Source organism: Martes martes, assembly GCF_963455335.1.
Source record: "Martes martes genome assembly, chromosome: 4".
Taxonomy (NCBI): domain Eukaryota; kingdom Metazoa; phylum Chordata; class Mammalia; order Carnivora; family Mustelidae; genus Martes; species Martes martes.
The window spans coordinates 134,232,669-134,256,693 of NC_137891.1; the positions used below are offsets into that span (position 1 = coordinate 134,232,669).

Sequence of the window (24,025 nt, forward strand, 5' to 3'; positions counted from 1 at the left end):
AATAAATTAGTGCAGAACTTAAACTTATGTTTATATTAATATGTTCACTCAGTTGCATTTTAGTATGTTTTCTTAGGTAGGAAAGGATGGGAGCATTAGTTGAGTGAATGACATCTGTCATAGATACTGTCACAGAAAAAGTACAGATTGAGAAGAATGGAATTACAGTTTCAATGAGTTTTATCTTCACTATAAAACTGACTATACTCTTAAAGTATAAATTTAAACTTGTTTTTCTCTTAAAGTGATTGGTAAAAAAATGTTTCCTTTTTTATATGTTAAGCATTGTTTCGTTTTTTTGTTTGTTTTTTTACAGTATCCTGCTAGACTTCAAGAGAGAACAGTTCTCTTCATACATTCTAATATAACAATGACTGAGGTGTTCTAAAACACAAAGATACTCAAGCTGAAACTGAGTTCATGCTTTCTATATAACTATTCGATTTTACTCTGGTGGTATGTGTGTATATGTGTATGACTGTATTTATTTCTTATTGAACTTTAAAGATAGTCTGAAAGTGACACTGCAGTATTGTGAATAGTCAGTAGGGGATTCTTTCTTTAATGTAAAGGGGCCATTGGTTGCCACGAATAAACTACTGTGAGAAATTTGGAATGTTTATCAGTGAACTTTCCCTGATCTTTTGCATAGTGCTAGTCTTAACTGGTTGATTCTTGTAAAATCCTCATAATTGGGTAGAGGGTTTAGAGAATGGCATTTGTAGGATAAGCTGATATTAACATATTATTCTGCACCTAGCAAAAGACTTTTTGTATTACTATTGCTACATCCTAGCATTTAAGTTAGTGTGGGGCTCTCTCATTTAATCAACAAGGAAATTGGTAACCAGAGATGTTGGATTACTGGCCTTAGGATTTTCTACATAGATGATCATGTTTTCTACTAATAGAGATGGTTTTACGTTTTCCTTTCCAATCTGAATATCATTTATTTACTTTCCTTACTACATTGGTTAGGACCCAGAGTAGAATTCTGAAGTTGTGATAATGGGCATCCTTGTCTTAAGAAGGCACTGAGAGAAAGCACTTAGTCTTTACATGCATGATGTTAGTTGTATGCTTTTTCATAGAAACCTGCTATGAGGTCAAAAGAATTCCCTTCAGTACTTAGTTTTTTGAGAGTTTTTATCTTGTTTGTCAGATTTTTTTTTTTTTTTGCATTTCTTGAGAATCATTGGTATCTTTTTTCTGTTAATATGACAGATCTCATTGATCTTTAGATGTTAAAACACTCTTGCATTCTTGATGTAATTATCACTTCGTTGTGATGTATTTTTTATATGTAGGTAATAAATTTGTTAAGGAATTTTGGGTCTATAATCATTAGGGAGTTTGGTTTGTAGTTTTTTTCTTTTTCTTTTTCTTTTAAAGTCTTTGGTTTTGGTATCGGGGTAATGCTGGCTTTATAAAATGAGATAGAGATTGTTCTTTCCTCCATTTTCTGGAAGAGTGTATGTAGAATTAGTATCATTTCTACTCCAAATGTCTGTTAGAATTCACCAGTGAAGGGGCGCCTGGGTGGCTCAGTGGGTTAAGCCTCTGCCTTCGGCTCAGGTCATCATCTCAGGGTCCTGGGATCGAGTCCCGCATGGGGCTCTCTGCTTGGCGGGGAGCCTGCTTCCACCTCTCTCTCTCTGCCTGCCTCTCTGCCTACTTGTGATCTCTCTCTGTCAAATAAACAAATAAATTCTTAAAAAAGAAAAAAAAAAAGAATTCACCAGTGAAGCCATCTGGTCCTGGAGTTTTCTTTGTTTTAAGTATGTTTTAAATATTTAAATGGGAATATTTAAAATAGCAAATTCAATTTCTTTAATAGATACAAGGCTACTCAGGTTTCATATTGTTGTTGTGGGTTTTCCCCCCATTTCAGGGAATTTGTTCATTTTATTTAAGCTCTTGAGTTTATAGATGTGAAGTTTATAATAGTCTCTTCCTTTTAACATCTGTAGGATCTAAGGTGATATTTCAATTTTCAAAGAACCAGATGTTGGTTTAATTGCTTTTTATCTATTCTGTTTCATTAATTTCCCCTCTTTATTTCTTTGCTTTTGTTTACTTTGTGTTTAATTTCTTCTTTTTCTGGTTTGTGATTGTAGCTTATATCATTATAAAATGGGGTTATTTATGAAGCAAGACTGGACTTGAGTTGATAATTGTTATAGGTGGGTGGTGGATAATGGAGTGTACTTCATTATACTATTCTTTAAATTTATGTATATATTTGACTTTTTATATAATACTTTAAATATTACATAAAGTAAATGAAGGACACTTGGGTGGCTCAGTTGGTTAAGTGTCCAAATCTTGATCTCAGGTCTGGATCTCAGGATTGTAAGTTCAGGCCCTTTGTAGGCCTCCATGCTGGATGTGGAGCCAAATAAATAAATAAATAACCTGACTGTATCGTAATTTTTGTCGCATTTATATGCCTATTGACATTTATCTTTACCTGATAGTATCTGTTTTATGCATTGGTAAGCTATTTTAGGATAACTCTATAGAATTCCTCTGTAATTAGGACTTTTTGTAACTTTTAGTGGTTCTTTCTGTTTTTGGGTAGGAGAAGAAAAGTGACATAAATCTTGATGCTCTAAGCTCTTGAAGAAGTTGGGATACCTCACAAACAGTAATGGGGAAAAGAAAGAGCAGTGTCAGTATTTCTGGAAAAGCAAATTGATACATGTTCAGTAACACTGTAGTATCAACAGTTATCCATACCTTGATAGTTCCCATAAGGACAAATTTTGCTAACAGAAAAATCTGAAATAATGATAACATTGTAACATTCATTTAGTGTAGTTGATGGGTAACAGATATTTTCATTATGTTGTCTATAAATTTCTTGTGTTCCTTGCCTTCATCCCCACCAAAATTTGTTATTACATTGCTTATTAATTATAATCATCTTAATGTACCTCTATATAGGTATCAGAGAAAAATAGATACACAAATGCTCTATATATTTTCTTAGGAGTAGAGTTGTACATATCATATAGTTTCCTCTGCCTTTTTGTGTGTGTTTTGTATTGTTTTGTCTTGCCTCTTTTTTTGTTCTGGAAATGTTTGTTGGTGACTAAACCTGGATGGCTCATTGGTAACTTATAAAAAAATTTTTCTCAAGAGTAACACTGATATTTAGTCAAATACATGAACATTCCCATTTATATGGGCTCTTTTGGTGTCAATAAATTCATATTCTAATCTGAGTTGATTTGTCATGTCTTATTCTTACTCAACCATCCATACCTATATACCAAAATAATAATAATAATAATAATAATGGTAGCAGTAATAATAGTAGTAGTAGTAACAGTGGCACATTTTATGGTGCTTTTGCTCTCGAAAAAGTTGGGGAGAGTGAATTCTTTTTATTTTGCTTTGCTTTAAAAATAAACCACAATCCACAAACAGAAAAATGAATACTACTATGAATATTCATAGTAGCTGGATTCATTTGTAGAAGTATAAAGTGACTACCTAACCAGAGAGAAGGGGTAGGAGAGGGATCTTTTCATTCATTCTAATATGAATATAGACACCCCATTTTTTTGAAGGAGCGTCAGTCTCATGGATTTCAGAAACTTTGCTTTGCTTCTATAAAACCATTATATCAGATTAGTAATCCTGAATTATACTTCAGTGTCCTGAATTTGAAACTTTGATGACACCTTTCCATTTAGTCTCATTCTGAAATCTTCGTCAGTGACTGCAGGATATAATCAATTGTTGCCTTGATGAAAGTTCTAATCATACTACTGTATAGTCCTACTTTTATGAAGGAATGAAGGACTCTTTTTTTTTTTTTAAGATTTTATTTATTTGAGAGAGTGAGAGAGAGAGCACAAGTGGGGCTGGGTAGGAGCAGGCAGAGGTAGAGGGAGAAACAGGCTCCCACTGAGCAGGGAGCCTGATGTGGGGCTCAGTTCCAGTACTCAGGGATCATGACCTGAGCCGAAGACAGAGGCGACTGAGCCCCTCAGGTGCTCTGGAATGAAGGACTTTAAGATAGTTCTGGTGTAACGCTATAGTAAGTTAATACCTTCTGGAGTTTCAAATTTTTTAGTGGTGAACTTGGACTCTCCCTGTTCAACTTATGTGGTCTTACTTGCTATGTTTAAGAAATTACTGTGTTTGCTGCAGTAGAATTCACACGATGTTGTGTGATGGAGTAAGAAATAAAATTGTATGTTAGGTAAAATAGCAGCTACTAGAATTAGTTATGCCTTCCAGATGTCCACTGAGAGTCAAGGCAATATAGCTATGCAGGTGTTTGAATCCCATTTCTGCTACCTACTAGCTGTATAGCCCTGGGTAAATTCTGTGCCCCATTTTTCTTGTCTATAAAATGAGAATAGTAATAGCATCTATGTCATATAAATATTATGAAGTTTAAATGAGTATGTTAGAAAATTACCTCTTACTTATTAGCTATTACTATTACCAGTGCTTTCTCAGACACTATATACTCCTGTTGTAAAACTTATGACATCATCTTATAAATGTTGATTTTCATGCTTTTATTGTGTTAGCATAATGGTAAAGTCTCTTCCTTACTGTCTTACATATTTACTACAATGTGCTATGCAGAGTATGTGTATAGTAAATATAGCTGAATGAAAATAAAAGTAAGGGACACCTGGGTGGCTCAGATGGTTAAACATCTGCTTTTGGCTCAAGTATTAATCTCAGGGTCCTGGGATCAAGTCCCACATTGGGCTTCTTGCTCAGCAGGGATCCTTCTTTCCCTTCTCCCTCTGCCTGCCCCTTGCCCTTCTTGTGCTCTTTCTCTCTCTCTGACAAATAAAATCTTCAAAAAAAAGTAAGATTTAATATATAAAATACAACTCTGTTTTTGAATAAAATCAACTTCGATTGTAAATTACTGCTTTTTGAATTTTTAAAAAGTTTTACTGTTTCAGAAAATGCTTTTCAATAGATAAACTGAATGGCTATTATAAAAGTATGTCACTTAGTATCTCATTTCTTTTCTTTCTTCTTGGTGTGGTGGTGATGGAAATAGTACCTCAGTGTGTCTGGAGAATAAATGTGGATATGCCTGAGGAAGCTAATCAGAATCTTTCATTCAGTACTACTGAGCGATGGTGGGAGCAGACGGATTTGACCAAACTAATCATATCCAACAATAAACTTCAGTCACTTACAGATGACCTACGACTCCTGCCTGCACTCACTGTTCTTGATGTAAGTTGACGGATATAAATATGGGTCATTAGTTAAAGAGACTCTGAAGGTAAATTTAGGCTTTCATAAGCAGAAAATGTGTTTAATTGGTGGAATGCAAGGAAGAATAAATTATTGATAGGCATAGCCTAATGGTTAAGAGTGCACTTAATAGAACATCAGGTTTCCAATTCTGACTATGTTACTTGATAACTGTGTGACCTTGGGAAAGTTACTTCATTGTACCTCAGTTTCCACATCTGTAAACCAGGACTGACACTATTTATTTTTAAAAATTGTTATTAGAATTTGATGCATTATTACATGCAAACAGAATCCATATTTAACAAGTGGTTGCTGTTGCTCATCTTTTTTTATTGCTATTATTTTTCTCTTCATTATTCTAGACATTAAAGCAGTACTTGAAATTACTTTTTTTTAAAACTTCAATACTGACTTAAATTATTGAACTTAACTTTTTGTGTGTTTATTCAAGGACAATTTTTTAGTCTCATTGCCATGTCATATGGTAAAGCATGAGTAGTTTATTTCACAGTCTCTGGAGTTTGGATGTACTTAGGAACATCAGAAATCTTCCAATTCATGTCAGAAAGTGTTAGATCTGGTCAAATTTCTAGAGAAGATTTTATTTTCCTCATTTACAAAATGCATGGATTGGCTTAGATGTTCTCTAAGGTTCCTTGTATCTTGAAAATAATATGAGAACATAATAGAGGCTCCCCCTCCTCTTTCTTGTTTTTTTTTTTTTTTTGTATATGTTGACATGAATCTTACCATCAAGTGCTAATTGTTTCTAACTCTCTCATCTCTCATGTGAGACTGAGATTCTGCTCAGTGATTTTAATTGTAATATCTAAAATTGATGACTTACCATTTCATGATTTTTGAACAGGAGCTTATTCAACTTCAAATTCCTTTTCTTCTTCTGTACATAGAACAAATTAGTACTCCAACTCTGCTATTGAATTAGAATAACAGAATTATTGTTGAAAAACTTTGTACAATGGTAAACTCATATGTGGTTAATTATAAGACTAAGATAATTGACCTTTTTTTAATACATTTTAGATACATGATAACCAGCTGACATCCCTTCCTTCTGCTATAAGAGAGTTAGAAAATCTTCAGAAACTTAATGTCAGGTAAAATTTAAGCTTATTTAATTTCAATATTGCTAATATAAGGGTGTAAATCTAATATCCTTTAAAATTTTTTTCTAATACTAGAATACTAGAAAAATACTAGAAAAAACTTTCTAATACTAGAAAAAACTTTATCTCAGAAAGTGGTAAAAACAGTATAAGAATTTTGTTTTTTTTAAAAGATTTTATGTATTTATTTGAGAGAAAGAGTGAGATAGAAAGCAGGGGAGAGGGGAGAGGGAGAAACAGACTCCCCACTGAGCCGGGACCTTGACGTGAAACTTGATCCCAGGACCCTGGGATCATGACCTGAGCCAACAGCAGATGCTTAACCAACTGAGCCACCCAGGCACCCCACAGTAAGAAATTTAAATTTTCTAAGATTATTTTTGTTTATTTTTGTTTTAGAATTGCCTACATGTTTTTCTGATTTTACAAATGTAAAGCCAGTTGATTTTTTAAGTCCTTTTTGTTTTATTTATTTATTTAATTTTTAAAAAGATTTTATTTATTTGAGAGAGAGTGTGTGAGAGAGAAAGCACGAGTGGGCAGGGGCCAGAGAGAGAGGGACAGGCAGACTCCCTGTTGAGCAGGGCGCCTGAGGACCTGGGGCTGAATACCACGACCCTGGGATAATTACCTGAGGCAAAGGCTGATGCTTAACTAACTGAACCACATCCTCTTTTTGTTTTATTTTTATGTAACAATTTTTACTGGTTATTTTAGTAACCTTTTATTGATATCTCAGGTTTTAAGTTACTTTGATTTTTTTTTTTTAATATCTCGGTTAAGCAATAGGAAAAAATTGGAAATAATTCTTTCATTAATGATGAAAAATGTCATGGTTTTAGTATTAGTAGCTTTTAAACTTTTCTGAGGATTCCTGGACTTGTTGATAGGTATTTTGGAAGCCAGGTGGCTAAGCCTCTGGCTAACTTTGTTTGCCCTTCAATACACACCTAGACTTCCAAGAAATAATAAATACCTTAGATATAATATATATACAGAGATTAGGGGAAAGGAATTTGGGGAGATTTCATTTAGGAGATAAAAAGGTTTATTAAGTGTTCAAAACACGGTTTGAAAAACTGGTTTATAAAATTGGTATGGTTACAGATCTAAGTGTTCTGTGATTAAGTCAATTGCTTTGAGGGAGAACATTTCCTTTAGTTAGAGTCTTCATCTGTTGAAAAAATTACCACAAATCAGCAAAAATATCTATACATCAAAGGTGCTAATTGTTTAGAGCTACATCAGAACCTTTTCCCCATACAAGTCCAAGGCATGGGTGTGACCTCCAAAGGCAAGAATGGGGAGGGTTGAGAGAATATGTGAGGAAGTATGCATTAGGTATGGCTTTAGCTTTAGCTTCCAGCACTTCAGACTATTAAGCGTTAGGATGGAGGAAATAGTTGGGAAAGAAATGGAGGAAATATGTAGCTAGGATTACATCTCTGCCCAACTACATCCCTGTGAAATCTACAAAGATTTCAGTTAAGTGACCAACAATAATAACCAATTTTTGACATTTTTTTTTAGTGTTTTTTATTTATTTGACAGAGAGAGAGAGAGATCACAAGCAGGCAGAGAGGCAGGCAGGGTGGGGAGGAAGCAGGCTGCCCACTGAGCAGAGAGCCCGATGCAGGGCTTGATCCCAGGACCTTGAGATCATGACCTAAGCTGAAGGCAGAGGCTTAACCCACTGAACCACCCAGGTTCCCCTAGTGTTTTTTATTTATTTTAGATGACATCTTTTGGTATTTTTGTTCCAGCTAGTTTTATTTTTATGTAATTTAAGGTTATTTTTACCCCATTATATTTCTTATTCCACCCTGTTATTTGTTAAGTAATTGTAGATGGCATGAAAATAGAATGGAATTCCTAAGTGAATAGTTGAGATAAATCTGGGAACAGATTAAATCAGGTCATCTCTTAATTATTAGGGAATGTATCATCTTCAGTGACTTGGGACTTGTCAAACAATAAACCGAGTAACTCTACAGAAAGATTGAGCTGAAAAATTGAGACTAAGTACAAAGAAGAGTGGAGTTGCATATTACATTTAGCTGGACATACCAGGCCCTTTAACAGAAATAGCTATTTTTGTCTTGAGTGCTAGCTTAAAAACATAATCCCCATAGAAGCTGTTACTCCACTATAATGTATATGTGCCCATATCTGTGTCAGAATCCTAAAATTCAGATACAGGGGCACTTGGGTAGCTCAGTTGGTTAAGTGTTTGACTTAGGCTTAGGTGATGATCTCGGGGTCTTGGGATCAAGCCCTGCTTCGGACTCCCTGCTCAGTGGTGAGCCTGCTTCTCCTTTCCCTCTGCCCCTTCCCCAACTTGTGCTCTCATGAGCACTCTCTCTCTCTCTCTTTCTCTCAAATAAATAAAATCTTTAAAATAAAATAAAATAAAATTCAGATACAGTATGAAAAATTAAAATTTATGATTTGGTTAAAAACCTTTGTTCTTTTATTTTCTTTGAAACTTTCAATTTGATTACTTTAGATGACTATAATCTTAATGAGTTGTATGTGAAGTTTGATAAGTTTTTAGAACTAGTAACCATATTTCATTTTTATAAATCAGCCCATGTAGTTGGTTAGCAAAAATACCTTTACAAATATTTATTATGTTATTACCAGATTACTTAGCATTTATTTTATCTATCAATAGCCATAACAAACTGCAAATACTTCCTGAAGAAATTACAAATCTAAAAAACCTGAAAGGCCTATATCTCCAGCATAATGAACTAACTTGCATACCAGAGGGATTTGAACAACTTTTCAATTTAGAAGATTTGGTAAGTTGTGATTTTCCTATTTTTATTTAATTTGGGGCTGATGTGATTTTTCATCAGGCTGAGAAATTGGATATATGATTGAAATCATGAAAAACATGGACAACTGATTATATGACTAGATTCTCTGAAACTGCATTTCAATAAGATTGCTAAATTAGTAACTGTTAAATTTGTTTTTCCTATTTTTTCTTATAAAGTCACGTTAGGTTTTAATAAGTAATAGAGTGTGGGAAGGGGGTGATAAGGAATGACTGTTATTCAGAGGATTTTATGGCTTTGCAAAATAAGGGAAATGTGTCTTTAGCATACAAATTCCCATTTCTATACCCGTTCCTTCTTTATTGTCCCTATAACCCTCCTGTCCTTTGGATGTCCAAACAGTCCCTTTAAGGCCTGCCTTTTCTTCCCTATTTTTCAAAATGTCCACCTTACCTCGCACATTTTCATTCCATCTATGTCACATCCTGAATGGAGATAACCATAAAGCGAAACAGATATTATTTTTTTTAAAGATTTTATTTATTTATGTGACAGAGAGAGATCACAAGTAGACAGCACAGCAGGTAGAGGGAGAGGAGGAAGCAGGCTCCCCGCTGAGCAGAGAGACAGATGCGGGGCTCTATCCCAGGACCCTGAGATCATGACCTGAGCGGAAGGCAGAGGCTCAACCCACTGAGCCACCCAGGCAGCCCAAAACAGATTTTATTTTAAGAGTAATGAAAATAATAAGCACTTTGCTTTGTACTTTACATATAGCAAGGTACATAGTTTTATCGCTTAATTCAGATATGGAACTACAGTTTATTAAAAAAAAAAAAAAAAGTACCTTATCTGAAGCCCTGTAACTAATAGGTAATGAATTCAGGATTTTAACATAAGTCAGTTTGACTCCAAAGTGTATCCCTTTTTTCCTCCTACTATACCCCTGAAGGAGTAAGATTCCACTAAAATATTCGATCTGAAAGACTAGCTAGATTAGATTAGTTGTTCTAATATATAATCTATACTGCACATAGTTATTTCCTCTTACATTCTTATTGTTTTTCCTATTACATGTTTTCAAAAACTTAATGTCACTTTAGTCAAAGTTTATTTCTCATTAAAGGGGAAATTAATTCTTTTACCTCTATTTTTTTCCTATAAATACATCTTTCTTGATATTTCCTTCATCTGTTCATCTGTTTGAAATCAACATATATAAATTTCCTTAACTGTTCTTCAGTATCTGTCTTTGTCTTTCAGTGTGATCAGATTGGAAATAAGGTTTGCAAAGTTAAAGACATAGGTAGATAAGATGAGTGGCTAAGGAAAGGGCCATCAGATTTTCTTATAAAGTCTAATGGTAAAAGATAGCAATTGGTATATTAAAAAAAGGAGAGTGTTTAGATTAGAAAGAAGATCTAATAAACTATAGCAGTTCTCAGTTGTTTCCTTTTCATGTGTTCCTAGATAGTCATTTGCATAATGAAAGGATAGTTCAGTTGAAAATTGTGTTCTTAGGGACTCAGTATCCAATCATAAATATAAGCAAAAGTACATCACAACATTAGAAATATAAGCATGTTTAATAATTTAAGCTAGTAATTTTCCTTAAAGTTATATAAAAACTGCTTAGCAATGATACTAAATATTTACTGAAGAAATGACAGCATAAATGCTGATTAATTTGTGTATAATGTACTTATATTTAATTTAATTATTATATTTAATTTAATAGCTGCAATAATTAAATGTTTAACCTTTTAAAGTATTTAATTTATATTTAATTTAATTATTAGCCACAATAATTAAATGTTTAACTTTATTAGTAATTTTGTTGATTTGGGTTCTCTAAAAGATCTTAAGAATTTATGAATTAATATCTTTTCTGTATCAAAAACTTTTAAAGTTTTTTATTTTGAAATAATTCTAGATTTGCAAAAACATAAAGAGATTACAGAGAGTTACTGTATACTCTTCACCTAGCTTTTCTTAATTTGATATTTTACATAACCATGGGACATTTGAAAAACTAAGAAATTAACATTGGTACAGTATTATTAACTGCACTATAGATTTTATTACGATTTTCCCAGCTTTTCCACTAATGTCCTTTTTTTTTGTTCCAGGATCCAATCCAGAATACTACATTGCATTTAGTGTCAGTAACTTTTGATATTACAAAATATTTATTCAATAGTAATCTGTTCATTCTTAGTGTTTAGAGTATTGGAGTTGTAGATTGTTGTTTCCTGTTGTTGATTATGATATGTTATTTTGTGTTATTTATAATTGTAGCTGTGTTTTATAAAGAATAGCTGATCTAGCGTTTTTATCTTTTTCTGTCTTCTTAATTGATTTAGAGTTAGAGAATGCAACTGTTTAATGTTAGGCTAAATGAGTCTTCAGAGAACAAGTTCCCTTAAGTCATTTTTTAAAAATTCATTATTACAACTGGCCCTACCTAACAGTTTGCTGATAGCTAGTGGAGTACTTACCCCTAATTCAGATGTCATAAGAGTTATTTGATTGTCTTTTAAACAGAGTTTCAAAAAACGTTCTCTTCAAAACTGTGTTTATGTTTTAAAGAAAGAAACAGAAACAATAACTTAAAAAAACAGATATAGACACTGATTAGGCAAGCTTAAATGAAGGAAAAGCAGAGAGTAAACTTCTGGACTTAGTCAAAGCAGACTTGCTGAGGTCAGCAGAAGAACCAAGAGGGAATATTTTTTTCTTTAAAAATTAAAACATCTGTTTTCTCAGGTTTATTTTTTTTCCTTTGAAGATTTTTTTTCTCTGGCAATGGCATTTTTCATTTCATACTACAGTTTACCTAATCAGTTTGCCTAATTTATCTTATGTACTCAATAAATATCAGATGGACAGATAGATTTTTTTAATTAAAAACATGATACATGATATAGCATGACTTAGTAATAACAGAAACCTTTATGTAAAGTATTTCTGAAGTTAGAATTCATTCTGATTCCTTTGTGCTCCATTACTGGGCACATGGTCTGAGGTAATGAATGACAGACAGCTTGTGAAATTGTCAGTGGATGAGGGTTATAAAAAATACCACCTCTAAAATAGTCTTTATGTTGTAATCTCCTCAAATCCTCGAATCTCTTTGAGGGATCAATTATTTATTTGCCAGTTGATTAACTGATGGATGGATTGATTGATTGATTCATTATCTTTCTAAAGGATATTTCCAACAATCGTCTTACAACCGTTCCTGCTAGTTTTTCTTCTCTCTCCAGTCTGGTGCGACTTAATCTTTCCAGCAATCAACTGAAGAGTTTGCCAGCAGAAATAAGTGGAATGAAAAGTAAATCTTCTCTATTTTAAAACATACATGAATGTGAAGTTGGTGCAACTTATACTTAGTAAAATAAATTTTAATATTGTTAGTTACAGGGAAGTAAAATAATAGATTTTATGTGGGTAAAGCAAATAATAGCAAATAGTAAGATTTTCTCCAGACCATTATTGTCTAGCTTAACTTCCTAAACAGTTATTACCAAAAGCATATTTTGGCATATCAAAAAGAGGAAAATAAAATATAATTATGAGTTATGGTAAAATTATATACCTGAGATATTGATAGGGTTTTGAGCTGTGTTATCTCTTCATTTATTCAACAATCACTAAGAGGTCATTCCCCTCTAATTGGTGATTCTACTTGTGGCTTTGTTATAGCTGTAGCTTCGTCATGGTCCATAAGTAATGATGCCAGGAGATAGTCTAGTTTTGCCCAAATGGTCAATCATTTTTTTAAAAAGAAAAGGTTAAAATACTGGTTCTATTGAAGTTTACCATTGAACTATTGTATTTAACATATTCTAGAACTAATATTAAGGGATAAAGAAATTGAAGGCACATTTCAGTAGCTTTTAAATAATTATAATTCATTATCTCAGAATTCTTGATTTAGAGGGCAAAATCATTTTTTTGTTGTTGTTTAAAGGCAAACTATTATTATTTCTTGGTTGATGAGCATACTGTATATTAGCTATCTACTCTTTACTTGATCTGGTCTTTTCTGCTAATCATGTATAAGCACTCTTCATTTTTTTAAACCTCCCTCTTGTGGAGGTTATAGGAGTGATTTTGTATAGTTGATTACAGATCATTTTGAGATAAATTTGTAAAATTGTGCTGTTTTATTTTAGATTAGTAGTAATTTGTCATTTGCAATAGGAGTGCATACATTAAATCTTCCATAAATTGAGTTGATATTTTAGGGGAGCCTTTACTTAGGATATCGGTAACTAAGACTTTGCTTATATTAGCCATTTTTCAATAAAGGTAATAAAAAGTAGAGCTAAACATAAAATATGTTATCTTAATATGTAAGAAGCTTGAAATTTTTTTTCATAATTTGAATGAACATATCTTGAGAGATGGGAAAAGAGGGAAATCAATAGGAAAATACTTTGAATTTATAGCAGTTTTTCCAATATACTATATAATTAATGATCAGATGCTTTCTTCCTTTAGCCATGACAGTGATAGCCATGACTTTTAAACTATCACCAGTAGGACATTTAGTTGTTACTTCGCTATTAATGACTGGACCCTAAGAACAATATCTAACATTTGTATGGTTCTTGGTAACTCAGATCCTTTTATGTATATTGTTTTGCCATCACAAAGTTGTGATGTTAGGGGAATGAGTATTTTTTACATTTCAAACGTTCATAAACCTAGGCTTAGACATTATGTTATATATCATAGAGACATGGCTGGAATCACAACAGTTCTATAAGGGCTTGAATCCTTTTACTCCATCCCTGTTATTCTTTTCACTATGCACTGCTTATATTCTCAGTCGGTACTCTTAAATGCAAACAATTGTAAAAATGTAGTGTCTAACTTTTAAAACTTTTTTATAGAATTTACTGGATTTGGGTGAATCACATTGTGACTTTTAAAATTTTTTATTTTGTTATTATTTTAAAAAATTATATTTATTTGAGAGAGAGAGAGCACAAGCAGGGGAAAAGTAGAGGCAGAGGGAGAAGCAGACTCCCCAGTGAGCAGGGAGCCCATATGGGGCTTGAACCCAGGACCCTGGGATCACAACCCAAGCTGAAGGCAGACATTTAACTGACTAAACCACCCAGACTTCCAACTGTGACATTTTAAAAAATGCTGTAGCCAAATAATACATAAATTATTATAGTATTTGTTGAAAGTAGTGCTATTATATTTGTTTTGAAAACAGTTAGCTTCTTTAAATATTAAAAACAGTCTAAGGCAATATCAACTCAGTCTTGCATTATGTTAAAATAGGCTCAAAGGACAGCAAAAAAGTTGTAAAAAGTATATCACCTATTCAGACTAAAGGGTGGAGAATAAATTGTGGAAAATTTATGGTGGCCACTCTAAGTGGAAGAATCTGTGATATGTATTAGGGAGAAAGCTGCTTACTGAATTTTTAAGGGAAAGAAGACCTTTACATCTTTCCATTTTTGTTTTCTTATATGCTTTTTTAAGAAAGAAAGATCCAGGAGGTAAGAGAGATTCTGCAAGTAAGAACATCCTTGTTGAGCTATAGTATGCATTCTTGTTCATAGTATTAGCTAAGACGTTAGAGAAAGCCTGTAATTTAAACAAAAATAGGTAAAGAAAGAAAGAAGACAGGGAGGGAGAAAGAGGCCATATGGATAGATGGAGGAATAGGAAGACAAACATAGAAATCCAAGGCTTTTTGACAGAAAGTCAACTGGCCAAATTTAAATACATGTATCTAAGCTACTACTAGCCGGTTACTTGACATCCATTCATACAGCTAGTATGCATCCATGTCTATCTTTAACTACCTTAAGCTTTTTCTTTTTAAAGATGGAGAATTACTGGGTTGCTGGGTGGCTCAGTTGGTTGAGTGGCTGACTCCTGATTTTGGCTTAGGTCATGATCTCAGGGTTATGAGATTGAGCCCTGTGTCAGGCTCCCTGTGGAATCTGCTTGAGATTCTCTCTCTCCCTGTCCCTCTGTCCCTCCCCCTGCTCTTGCTCTCTCTCTAAATAAAATATTTTTTAAAAAATGCATAATTACTGAGGGAAATAATATCTCATAGCTTGTAGTTTGTATATTTTAGAATACCTTAACAGAGTATTGAAGTATTTTGTTTTTTACCATTACAAAGATGATTTGGACTATTATTAAACATCATTTTTAATGTCATATCTGTTTAGTTATAATTAAATATAAAAGCGATCTCAGTTTATGTTTATTTCATTCAGTGGTATTGAGGATTCTTGATTATTATAGTAGTATTAGTGGCATGGGTTTGTAATTCTTCATGATGATGTACATGTTCTTTGAATGTACATACAATTATAGACCAGTATTTTTCTTTTTATTAAAGAATTTTTGTTTTCACTTATTATGTATTATAGGATTAAAGCATTTGGATTGTAACTCAAATCTCTTAGAAGCTGTACCTCCTGAATTGGCTAACATGGAGTCACTAGAATTGCTTTATTTGAGGAGGAATAAATTACGTTTTCTACCAGAATTTCCTTCTTGCAGATTATTAAAGGTAATATTTAGGTGATTATTAAATAACTATATATTTTCCAAAAGTTAATTATGAAAATGACATTTTTACATTGGGAATATGTATTAGTTATAGTGCTTTGTTTTTTGTATTTTTTTCAGAATTTTAGTATGACTAAATACATTAATGGTATTGTTAGCAGTAGTTGTTTTTTTTTTAAAGAAATAACTTAAGTATAAGAATTTGTCCATTTCTTCTGGGGAGTTGTATATAACTGGAGAAGTTGATGATGAGGCTAACATAGTATGGTGGAGCCATACTGTAGGACACCTGGAGTACTAGGAAGGAATATGTATCTAACTCTGTAAGTTGCCACCTTTTATGTTTACCTGATCATTATTGTGTCTTTTTAAAATTAATTACTTTCTTTTGGTTTTAAGTATATAGCATTATCTTCTAGATTTAACATGTTTTGTTTTCCTTCATGTATACTTTATGTATTAGAGTTAAAAGGGCTTCTCAAACAGAATGGTGGCAGTGATAAAAGGAACTGAAAAAGTTATTTAATTAAAGATTAGTTATACATCTGATAATTATAGATGCCATTAATGGGAGATCACTATATTTAAATATCACTAATGAGGGGCACCTGTGTAGCTCAGTTCGTTAAGTGTCTGACTCTTGGTTTCTTTTTTTTTTTTTTAAAGATTTTATTTTAATTTGACAGACAGAGATCACAGGTAGGCAGAGAGAGAGGAAGAGAAGCAGGCTCGCCGCTGAGCAGAGAGCCCGATGTGGGGCTCAATCCCAGGACCCTGGGATTTTGACCCGAGCCGAAGGCAGAGGCTTTAACCCACCGAGCCACCCAGGCGCCCCCTGACTCTTGGTTTCTGCTCAGGTCATGATCTCAGGGTTGTGAGATGGAGCCCTGTGTCAGGCTCCCTGCTGAGCATGGAGTCTGCTGGAGATTCTTTCTCCCTTTCCCTCTGCCTCTGACCTGCTCACTTGCTCTCTCTATCTCTCTAAAGTAAACAAAGAAATCTTTAAAAAAATAACCACTAATGAAAATGTTGAATAACAACAAACTGATTGTAACTTTTTATGCTCATTCCAACTTATTTTAAAACTTCAAATTTTTTATCAGCATGGTTCTTGGATTTGTATTTTTATTATTCTGTAAATGTAACTACTAAATCATTTCTGTGCTTTGGTTTGTAAACTTGGAACTTTCTGCCAGATTAAATCTTTAATTATTTTTTAAATTATCAGAAAATCCTTGAAAATGTTCTGTTTTTACCATTTTTAACTTTGAATTAGCTTACTTGTAATTGAAAACTTAAGCACGTTAGTAATTAGAAACTTACGTTTTTTCCATGTATTTTTCAGTGATTTGAAGTTAAGACTTCAATTTTATTTTTATTATCTATTGAATACAGAAATACATAATGAGTCATCTTTGGTTTTGTAGGAATTACATGTAGGTGAAAACCAGATTGAAATATTAGGGCCAGAACATCTTAAGCATCTGAATTCTATCCTTGTGCTAGACCTGCGGGATAATAAGTTAAAATCTGTTCCAGATGAGATTACACTGCTACAGTCTTTGGAGAGACTTGACCTAAGCAACAATGATATTAGTAGGTAAGTTTAAAGATCAAAGGAATAAAAAATCATACCTGCATTTTCTTATAATTCATAAGTTAGTAAGTTATTTAAGATTTGTAAAAAACACGTAGAGATCTTTTTTCTCAATTGAATTCACTAAACATTCATTGAACAAGTATCACATGCAGACTTAAAAAGAATGGTTAGAGTTGGTCCTTGGCAACAAGCTTAAAATACTAATAGAATCAGATATATTTACAGGTTACTCTAATCCACTTAGAGCATAAACTAGGAAGTCAGGGTTTTTACCTGTTTCGTTCACTGGTCTATAACTCCTAGATCAGTGTCTGGGTATATAAAGGGTACCTGATAAATATTTGTTGAATTAAATGAATGTAAAGCCATAGGAGAGATAGAAAATGCTTTGAGGGCGTAAAGGAAATATAGGTATCAGCAATTTATTGAGAGGATCAGGGCAAATTTTGTGGAAGAGAAAATGTTTTTAGATGATCATTAGGACTGGGACTATGGTGAGGCAAGTTAAGTTAAATTCTAGAGCACAGAATTTAAGCACACCTTCAGGGTCATGCCTCACTCTAGTCCCACCATATGATCTTTAGAGGATGACCATAATTTTAAAGTGCATATGTATGGTGGTCAGAAGGATTTACTTGGTGGGACAAAACTGCACAAAGAAAACCTTGAAGGTTCAGAACTGAATTTAGGGCTTGAAAGGTAAATTGAAGCCATATAGAAAAGGTCCTTAAAATGCCTGTGAAGAGTAAGTTTTCATTCTTTAAGAGATCAGAAGGTCCTGAAAGATTAAGAACAGAAGCAATTTGATTATAATGTCATTAAAAAATAAGTTGGTATTGTGCATTGATCACAATGTTTGTGGGATAGGAGTGCTTTTGTACATGGGAAAAAATACTAGATTATTAGGGAAGAATTTCATTTGCTTACTTGAAGGATGAAATCAAAACATTTAGTATCCTTGAGTATGGCTGTCTTGAATCACTGATTCATTCAAACTTACTTTTTACAATTTTTTAGCAAATGTTTTGTAGCTCACCTTTTTTTTTAAGCAATCACAATATGACAATTTCAGAACAAATCTGTTTTTTCTCTTACATGTTCAGCATTTATTTCAAGGGGAGATATTTTAGACCTATGTTACTTGAGCTCTCTTTGACACTATTATATGATATATAGTTTCTTATATGTTGTTGTTTTAGAGTCAACTATTGGTTGAATTATACTTACTCTTCATGTTTTCCCTGAAATTGATTTAATCTTTTTGTAGTCTACCCTGTTCATTGGGAAGACTTCATTTGAAATTTCTGGCACTAGAAGGAAATCCTTTGAGAACCATACGAAGAGAAATTATAAATGTAAGCATATTTAGAATTCAGTTCTGGTTTTTAAATTTGAAATTCCAGTATGCCTATTGGTCTCTGAAACTGCAAGATATGTCTTGGTGAACATGTGTCTTCTCTCTACCTTTTCAGAAAGGAACCCAAGAAGTCTTAAAATATCTGCGAAGCAAGATTAAAGGTACTTTTCTACTTTTCCTCTGTTTTGAAGGGTAGTATGAAAGGCAGTGAAGTGCTAACAGTACATAAATTTACATGTATTTTGAGTGTAAATAATTAGAGGAAATGGTCCATGGCAGGTGTGGTTCTAATTATGAATCCATATAGGTCATAAATATGCTGGAGTTATAAAAATATCCTTAAATTCACAATAATAATGATTTATCCTTAATTTCTTTGATTTGTTACAGTGTACCAATTGGAAAATATAACAAAGATTTATTAGCATCCTAGTGCTTTAACTTTGAAAAAAGAGCAAAAAACTTGACTTTTATAATATAGTATATGAATGCTATTGACTAGGAAGGATATTAATAGTTACTTGAGGGGCACCTGGGTGGCTCAGTGGGTTAAGCCTCTGCCTTCAGCTCGGGTCATGATCTCAGGGTCCTGGGATCGAGCTCCGCATCGGGCTCTCTGCTCAGCGGGGAGCCTGCTTCCCTCTCTCTCTGCCTGCCTCTCTGCCTACTTGTGATCTCTGTCTGTCAAATAAATAAATAAAATCTTTAAAAAAAAAAATAGTTACTTGAATATCTGCTTCATGCGTAGTTTTGCTAAATTCTAACAAGTATAAAGATAAAACACATTTTCGAGGGTATATTAATTTAGCATGAATGTGTACCAAAAGAGAAAATGATACTATGCATTTAATTTTTATTTATCTATCTATTAATTAATTTATTTTTAAAGATTTTATTTTTATCTGAGACAGAGAGAGAGAGAGAGAGAGAGCACAAGCAGAGGGAGCAGAAAGCTCCTCTCTGAGCAAGGAGCCCTATGTAGGACTTAATCCCAAGACCCTGGGATCATGACCTGAGCTGAAGGCATACGCTTAACTGACTGAGCCACCCAGGTGTCCCATATACAATTAATTTTTAATGCTTCACTAAAATGGTACTATATCCCAATTTTTATTTTATACATATCATTGTAGGATACACTAGAGTATTAAAGAAAAGTGAGCTATACTAGTGTATTGCTGCATAACAAACACTCTACGACTTAGTGGCTAAATACTGCAACTGTTAATTTAGCTCATGACTTTGTTGGTTATGCACAGCCTAACCTAGCACTGTATTGCCAATCAGTGTATATTACATGAATAAGATAATTATATATTTCAGCAATTTTCATTTTCCACCTTGACCTTCAAATCAAGTAACATAATTTTCTAAGACTCTTATTTCCTTCCAATCAAGGAGTTCCCTTTCTTTTCTAGGTATGCTTTCTCCTCCAGAAAAATTTAATTATTCTGATATGAATCAGTTAGAAGTCATATCAGAATAATCGAAAAAATTTTCAAAGACTTAATTTTTTCAGAGTAGTTTTAGGTTTACAACGAAATTGAGAGGAAGGTACAGATATTTCCCATATATCCTGTCCCCACACATGCATAGCCTCCCTCATTTATCAACATCATTTATCTAAATGGTTTATTCTTTACCAAAGATGAACCTGCATCAACACATCGTAATCATAGTCCATAGTTAACCTTGGAGTTCACTCTTGTTGTAGTATAGTCTATGGATTTGGACAACTGATATGTATTCCCCATTGTAGTATCATACAAAGTATTTTCACTGCCCTAAAACTCTTCTGTGATCTGCCTATTTATCCTCTTATCCCCTCTATCACCATGTATCTGGCAGTCATTAATCTTTTTCTTGTTTCCATAGTTTTTCCTTTTCCAGAACATCATGTAATTGAAATCTTTCAGATTGACTTCTTTCCCTTTGTAGTATGCGCTTAAGTGTCCTCCCTGCTTTTCATGGCTTGATAGTTCATTTTTCTTTAGCATTGAATAACCTATTGTCTGGATGTACTACAGTTTATTTATTCACCCTACTAAAGCAAATGTTGGTTGCTTCCAAGTTTTGGCAATTATGAATAAATCTGTTCTTTTTTGCATGTGGATTTCCTGATGTTTCAGCACCATTTATGGAAGAGACCATCTTTACTCCATTGTATTATTGCCTTTGTTCCTTTGTTAAAAATGAGTTGACTGTATTTATGGAGGTCTATTTATGGGCTCTCTGTTCTGTTCTGTTGATCTATTTGTTCTTTTGGCAATTTCACACTGTCTCAATTTCAGTAGCTTTATAGTAAGTCTTTAAGTTGGATAGTGTCAGTCTTCCAACTTTGTTCTCTAATCAATATTGTGTTGGCTATTTTGAGTCTTTTGCTGCTTTAAGTAAATTTTAGAATCAGTTTGTCACCATCCACAAAATAATTTGCTGGGATTTTGACTGGGATTGCATTGAATTTATAGATCAAGTAGGAAAGAAGGGACATCTTCGCAATATTGAGACCTTTTATCCATGAATACTGTCTCTCCATTTATGTAGTACTTTGATTCATTCATCAGAGTTTTGTAACTTTCCTCATAGAGTTTTTATACATATTTTGTCATATTTATATGTAAGTATTTCATTTGGGGGGATACTAATGTAATTAGTATTGTGTTTTTAATTTCAGGTTCTACTTATTATTGATAGAAAGGAAAGCAATTTATTTTTTTGTTTTTAAAAGATTTTATTTATTTATTTGACAGAGACAGAGAGAGAGAGAGAGGGAACACAAGCAGAGGGAGTGGGAGAGGGAGAAGCAGGCTTTCTGCTGAGCAGGGAGCCCAATGCAGGGGTCGATCCCAGGACCCTGGGATCATGACCTGAGCCAAAGGCAGAAGACTCTTAACCACTGAGCCACCCAGGTGCCCCGGAAAGCAATTTATTTTTATATATTGACCTTGTATCCTGCAACCTTACATAATCACTTACTAGTTTCGGGAGGTTTTTCTTGTCACAACTTTTCGATTTTCTACCTATGGTCGTGTCATCTGTGAACAAAGACTATTTTTTGTCCTCCTTCCCAATTTATATACTTTTTATTTCATTTCCTTACTATATTGCATTAGCAAGGACATTTCAGTATGATGTTCAGAAAGAATGGTAAGAGGAGGCATCCTTACTTTGTACCTAATCTTAGGTGGAAAGCTTCAAGTTTCTTACCATTAAGTATGATGTGAATTGTAGGTTTTTTGTAGATACCTTTTATTAAGTTGAAAAAGTACTCGTCTATTCCTAGTTTGCTGAGCGTTTTTAATCATAAAGGAGTGTTGGTGTTTGTCAGATGTTTTTTATGCATCTATTGATATGATAATATACTTTTCTTTTTTTATCCTGTTGTTGTGAAGCATTACATGATTGATTTTTGAATGCTGAACTAGACTTAAATACCTGGGTTAAATCCCACTTAGTCACCAGTGTATAATTTTTAAATACTTTTTAATATTCAACTTGCTAGTATTTTATTAAGGAATTTTGCATATATGTTCATGAGACATCCTTTGCCCAATATTTATTTTTTTAAATCTTTTTATTATTGAGTTATAGTAATTCTTTATGTATTCTGGATAGAAATGTCTTGTCAGAAGATGGGATCAGGAGGGAGACAAACCATAAGAAACTCCTAATCTCATAAAACAAACTGAAGGTTGCTGTGGCAGGGGTAGGGAGAGGATGACGGGGTTATGGACATTGAGGAGGGTATGTTATATGGTGAGTGCTGTGAAATGTGTAAGTCTGACAATTCACAGACCTGTACCCCTGTGTTTTCCATGTTGAGTTTTATATGTTAATAAAAATAATTAATAAAAAAAGAAATATCTTGTCAGATACATGATTTGTAAATATTTTCTAGTATTTTGTGGGTTTGATTTTTCATTACTTGGTGGTGTCCTTTGAAATATAAAAGGTTTTTTTTAATCTTTTAATTTTGATGAGGTCAGTTTATTTTTTTTCCTTTTCTTTTTTGCTTATGCTTTTGGCTTCATGTCTAAAAATCCTTTGCAAAAACCTATTTTATGAAAATTGCTTCCTATATTTTCTTCTGAGTTTTATACTTTTGTGCTTATATTTAAATACTTGGTTAATTTTGAGTTGGTTTTTATGTATGGTATGAGATAAAGATCCAATTTAATTTTGCATGTGGCTATCCAGTTTCCTTGCACCATTTGTTGAAAATGCTATTCTTTTCTCACTGAATGGTTTTGTCATTTTTGTTGAAAATCAGTTGACCAGAAATACAAGGTTCATTCTGGACTCTGAATTTTATTCCATTGATCTGTATGTCTATCCTGTGCCAGTACTACAGTCTCTTGATTACCATTGATTTATAGTAAGTTTTGAAATTGGGAAGGGTAAATCCTTTGTTCTTTTTTCTCAGTCTTGTTTTAGCTATTTCGTGTTTCTTGCAATCCCACATGAATTTTAGAATCAGTTTGTTGATTTCTACAAAGAAGTCATCTAGGGTTCTGATACGGCTTATTGATCTGTAGATCAATTTAGGGAATATTGCCAACTTGTGTTCTTTAATTAAAAAGTCAGTAAACATACATGGAAAAAAAATTCAACCAATATACAAGGATATATAATGAAAAGAAAATCTGTCTCTTGTATAGGCCCCTCCGAATGGATAATGGACTTCCTGTTTATATTCTTGATGCTGATTATTAAAAGTGACTCTTTGGAAAGTTTTGCGAATACTTTATGTCAATATGTTGTCATGCTAGTCTACACATATATTTAACAACTAAAGCCGGGTTTTATTGCTGGTTTAATGTTGCCTATCTGCTGATGTAATTTGGCAATATATATTACATCTCTTTAAAATGATGTAACCAAAATGCTAGTGTACTTCTAAATACTAAAGCATTTGCTTAATACTAATAAATATCTTGATGTCTTTTATTTCTATTTGATACGGTCTTTTATTCTCTGCTCTTTCTGTGAACAAAATATCCATATGATATTTGCATTAGAACTACTAGCTTAATGATTATTGATTATTGAATAATTGATGAGCTCCATGCAAGAGAAATATACTTCATAGTATTCAACAAATGTTCATTAAATGCCTACTGGGCTGAAGCAAGATCATAGATATTACTGTTTTATGTTCTTTTGGTATGCCTTATACTCTTAACATATGATGAATGCTAGGACTATTTAATTTTCTTCACATTGTTGAAAATTAATAGTTTTTTTTATTTTTTACTTCTGTCTAGATAGTTTGAAGTCTCTTTTGCCAAAAAGTCACAAAGCCCTTTCTTTTTGATGTGTATGAGTTGCTTTGTTCTTTATACCATATAATGGCAGTGTT

General features: G+C 33.0%; 1 protein-coding gene across 2 annotated transcripts in view; it reads left to right on the forward strand.

The window, feature by feature from the left end:
* The window catches only part of LRRC40 (leucine rich repeat containing 40), a 45,360-nt gene that overhangs the window by 6,322 nt on the left and 15,013 nt on the right, over positions 1-24,025 (forward strand). Inside the window, exons 2-9 of one of the 2 annotated variants that reach the window (XM_080802517.1) lie at positions 5,042-5,223; positions 6,292-6,365; positions 9,049-9,178; positions 12,368-12,491; positions 15,568-15,710; positions 17,137-17,309; positions 18,577-18,664; positions 18,782-18,827. In XM_080802517.1, coding sequence (XP_080658643.1) covers positions 5,042-5,223; positions 6,292-6,365; positions 9,049-9,178; positions 12,368-12,491; positions 15,568-15,710; positions 17,137-17,309; positions 18,577-18,664; positions 18,782-18,827 — 960 coding nt within the window. Of the gene's footprint in view, positions 1-5,041; positions 5,224-6,291; positions 6,366-9,048; positions 9,179-11,291; positions 11,319-12,367; positions 12,492-15,567; positions 15,711-17,136; positions 17,310-18,576; positions 18,665-18,781; positions 18,828-24,025 lie in introns of those variants that run through there. The other variant, XM_080802518.1, reaches the window with a different exon arrangement.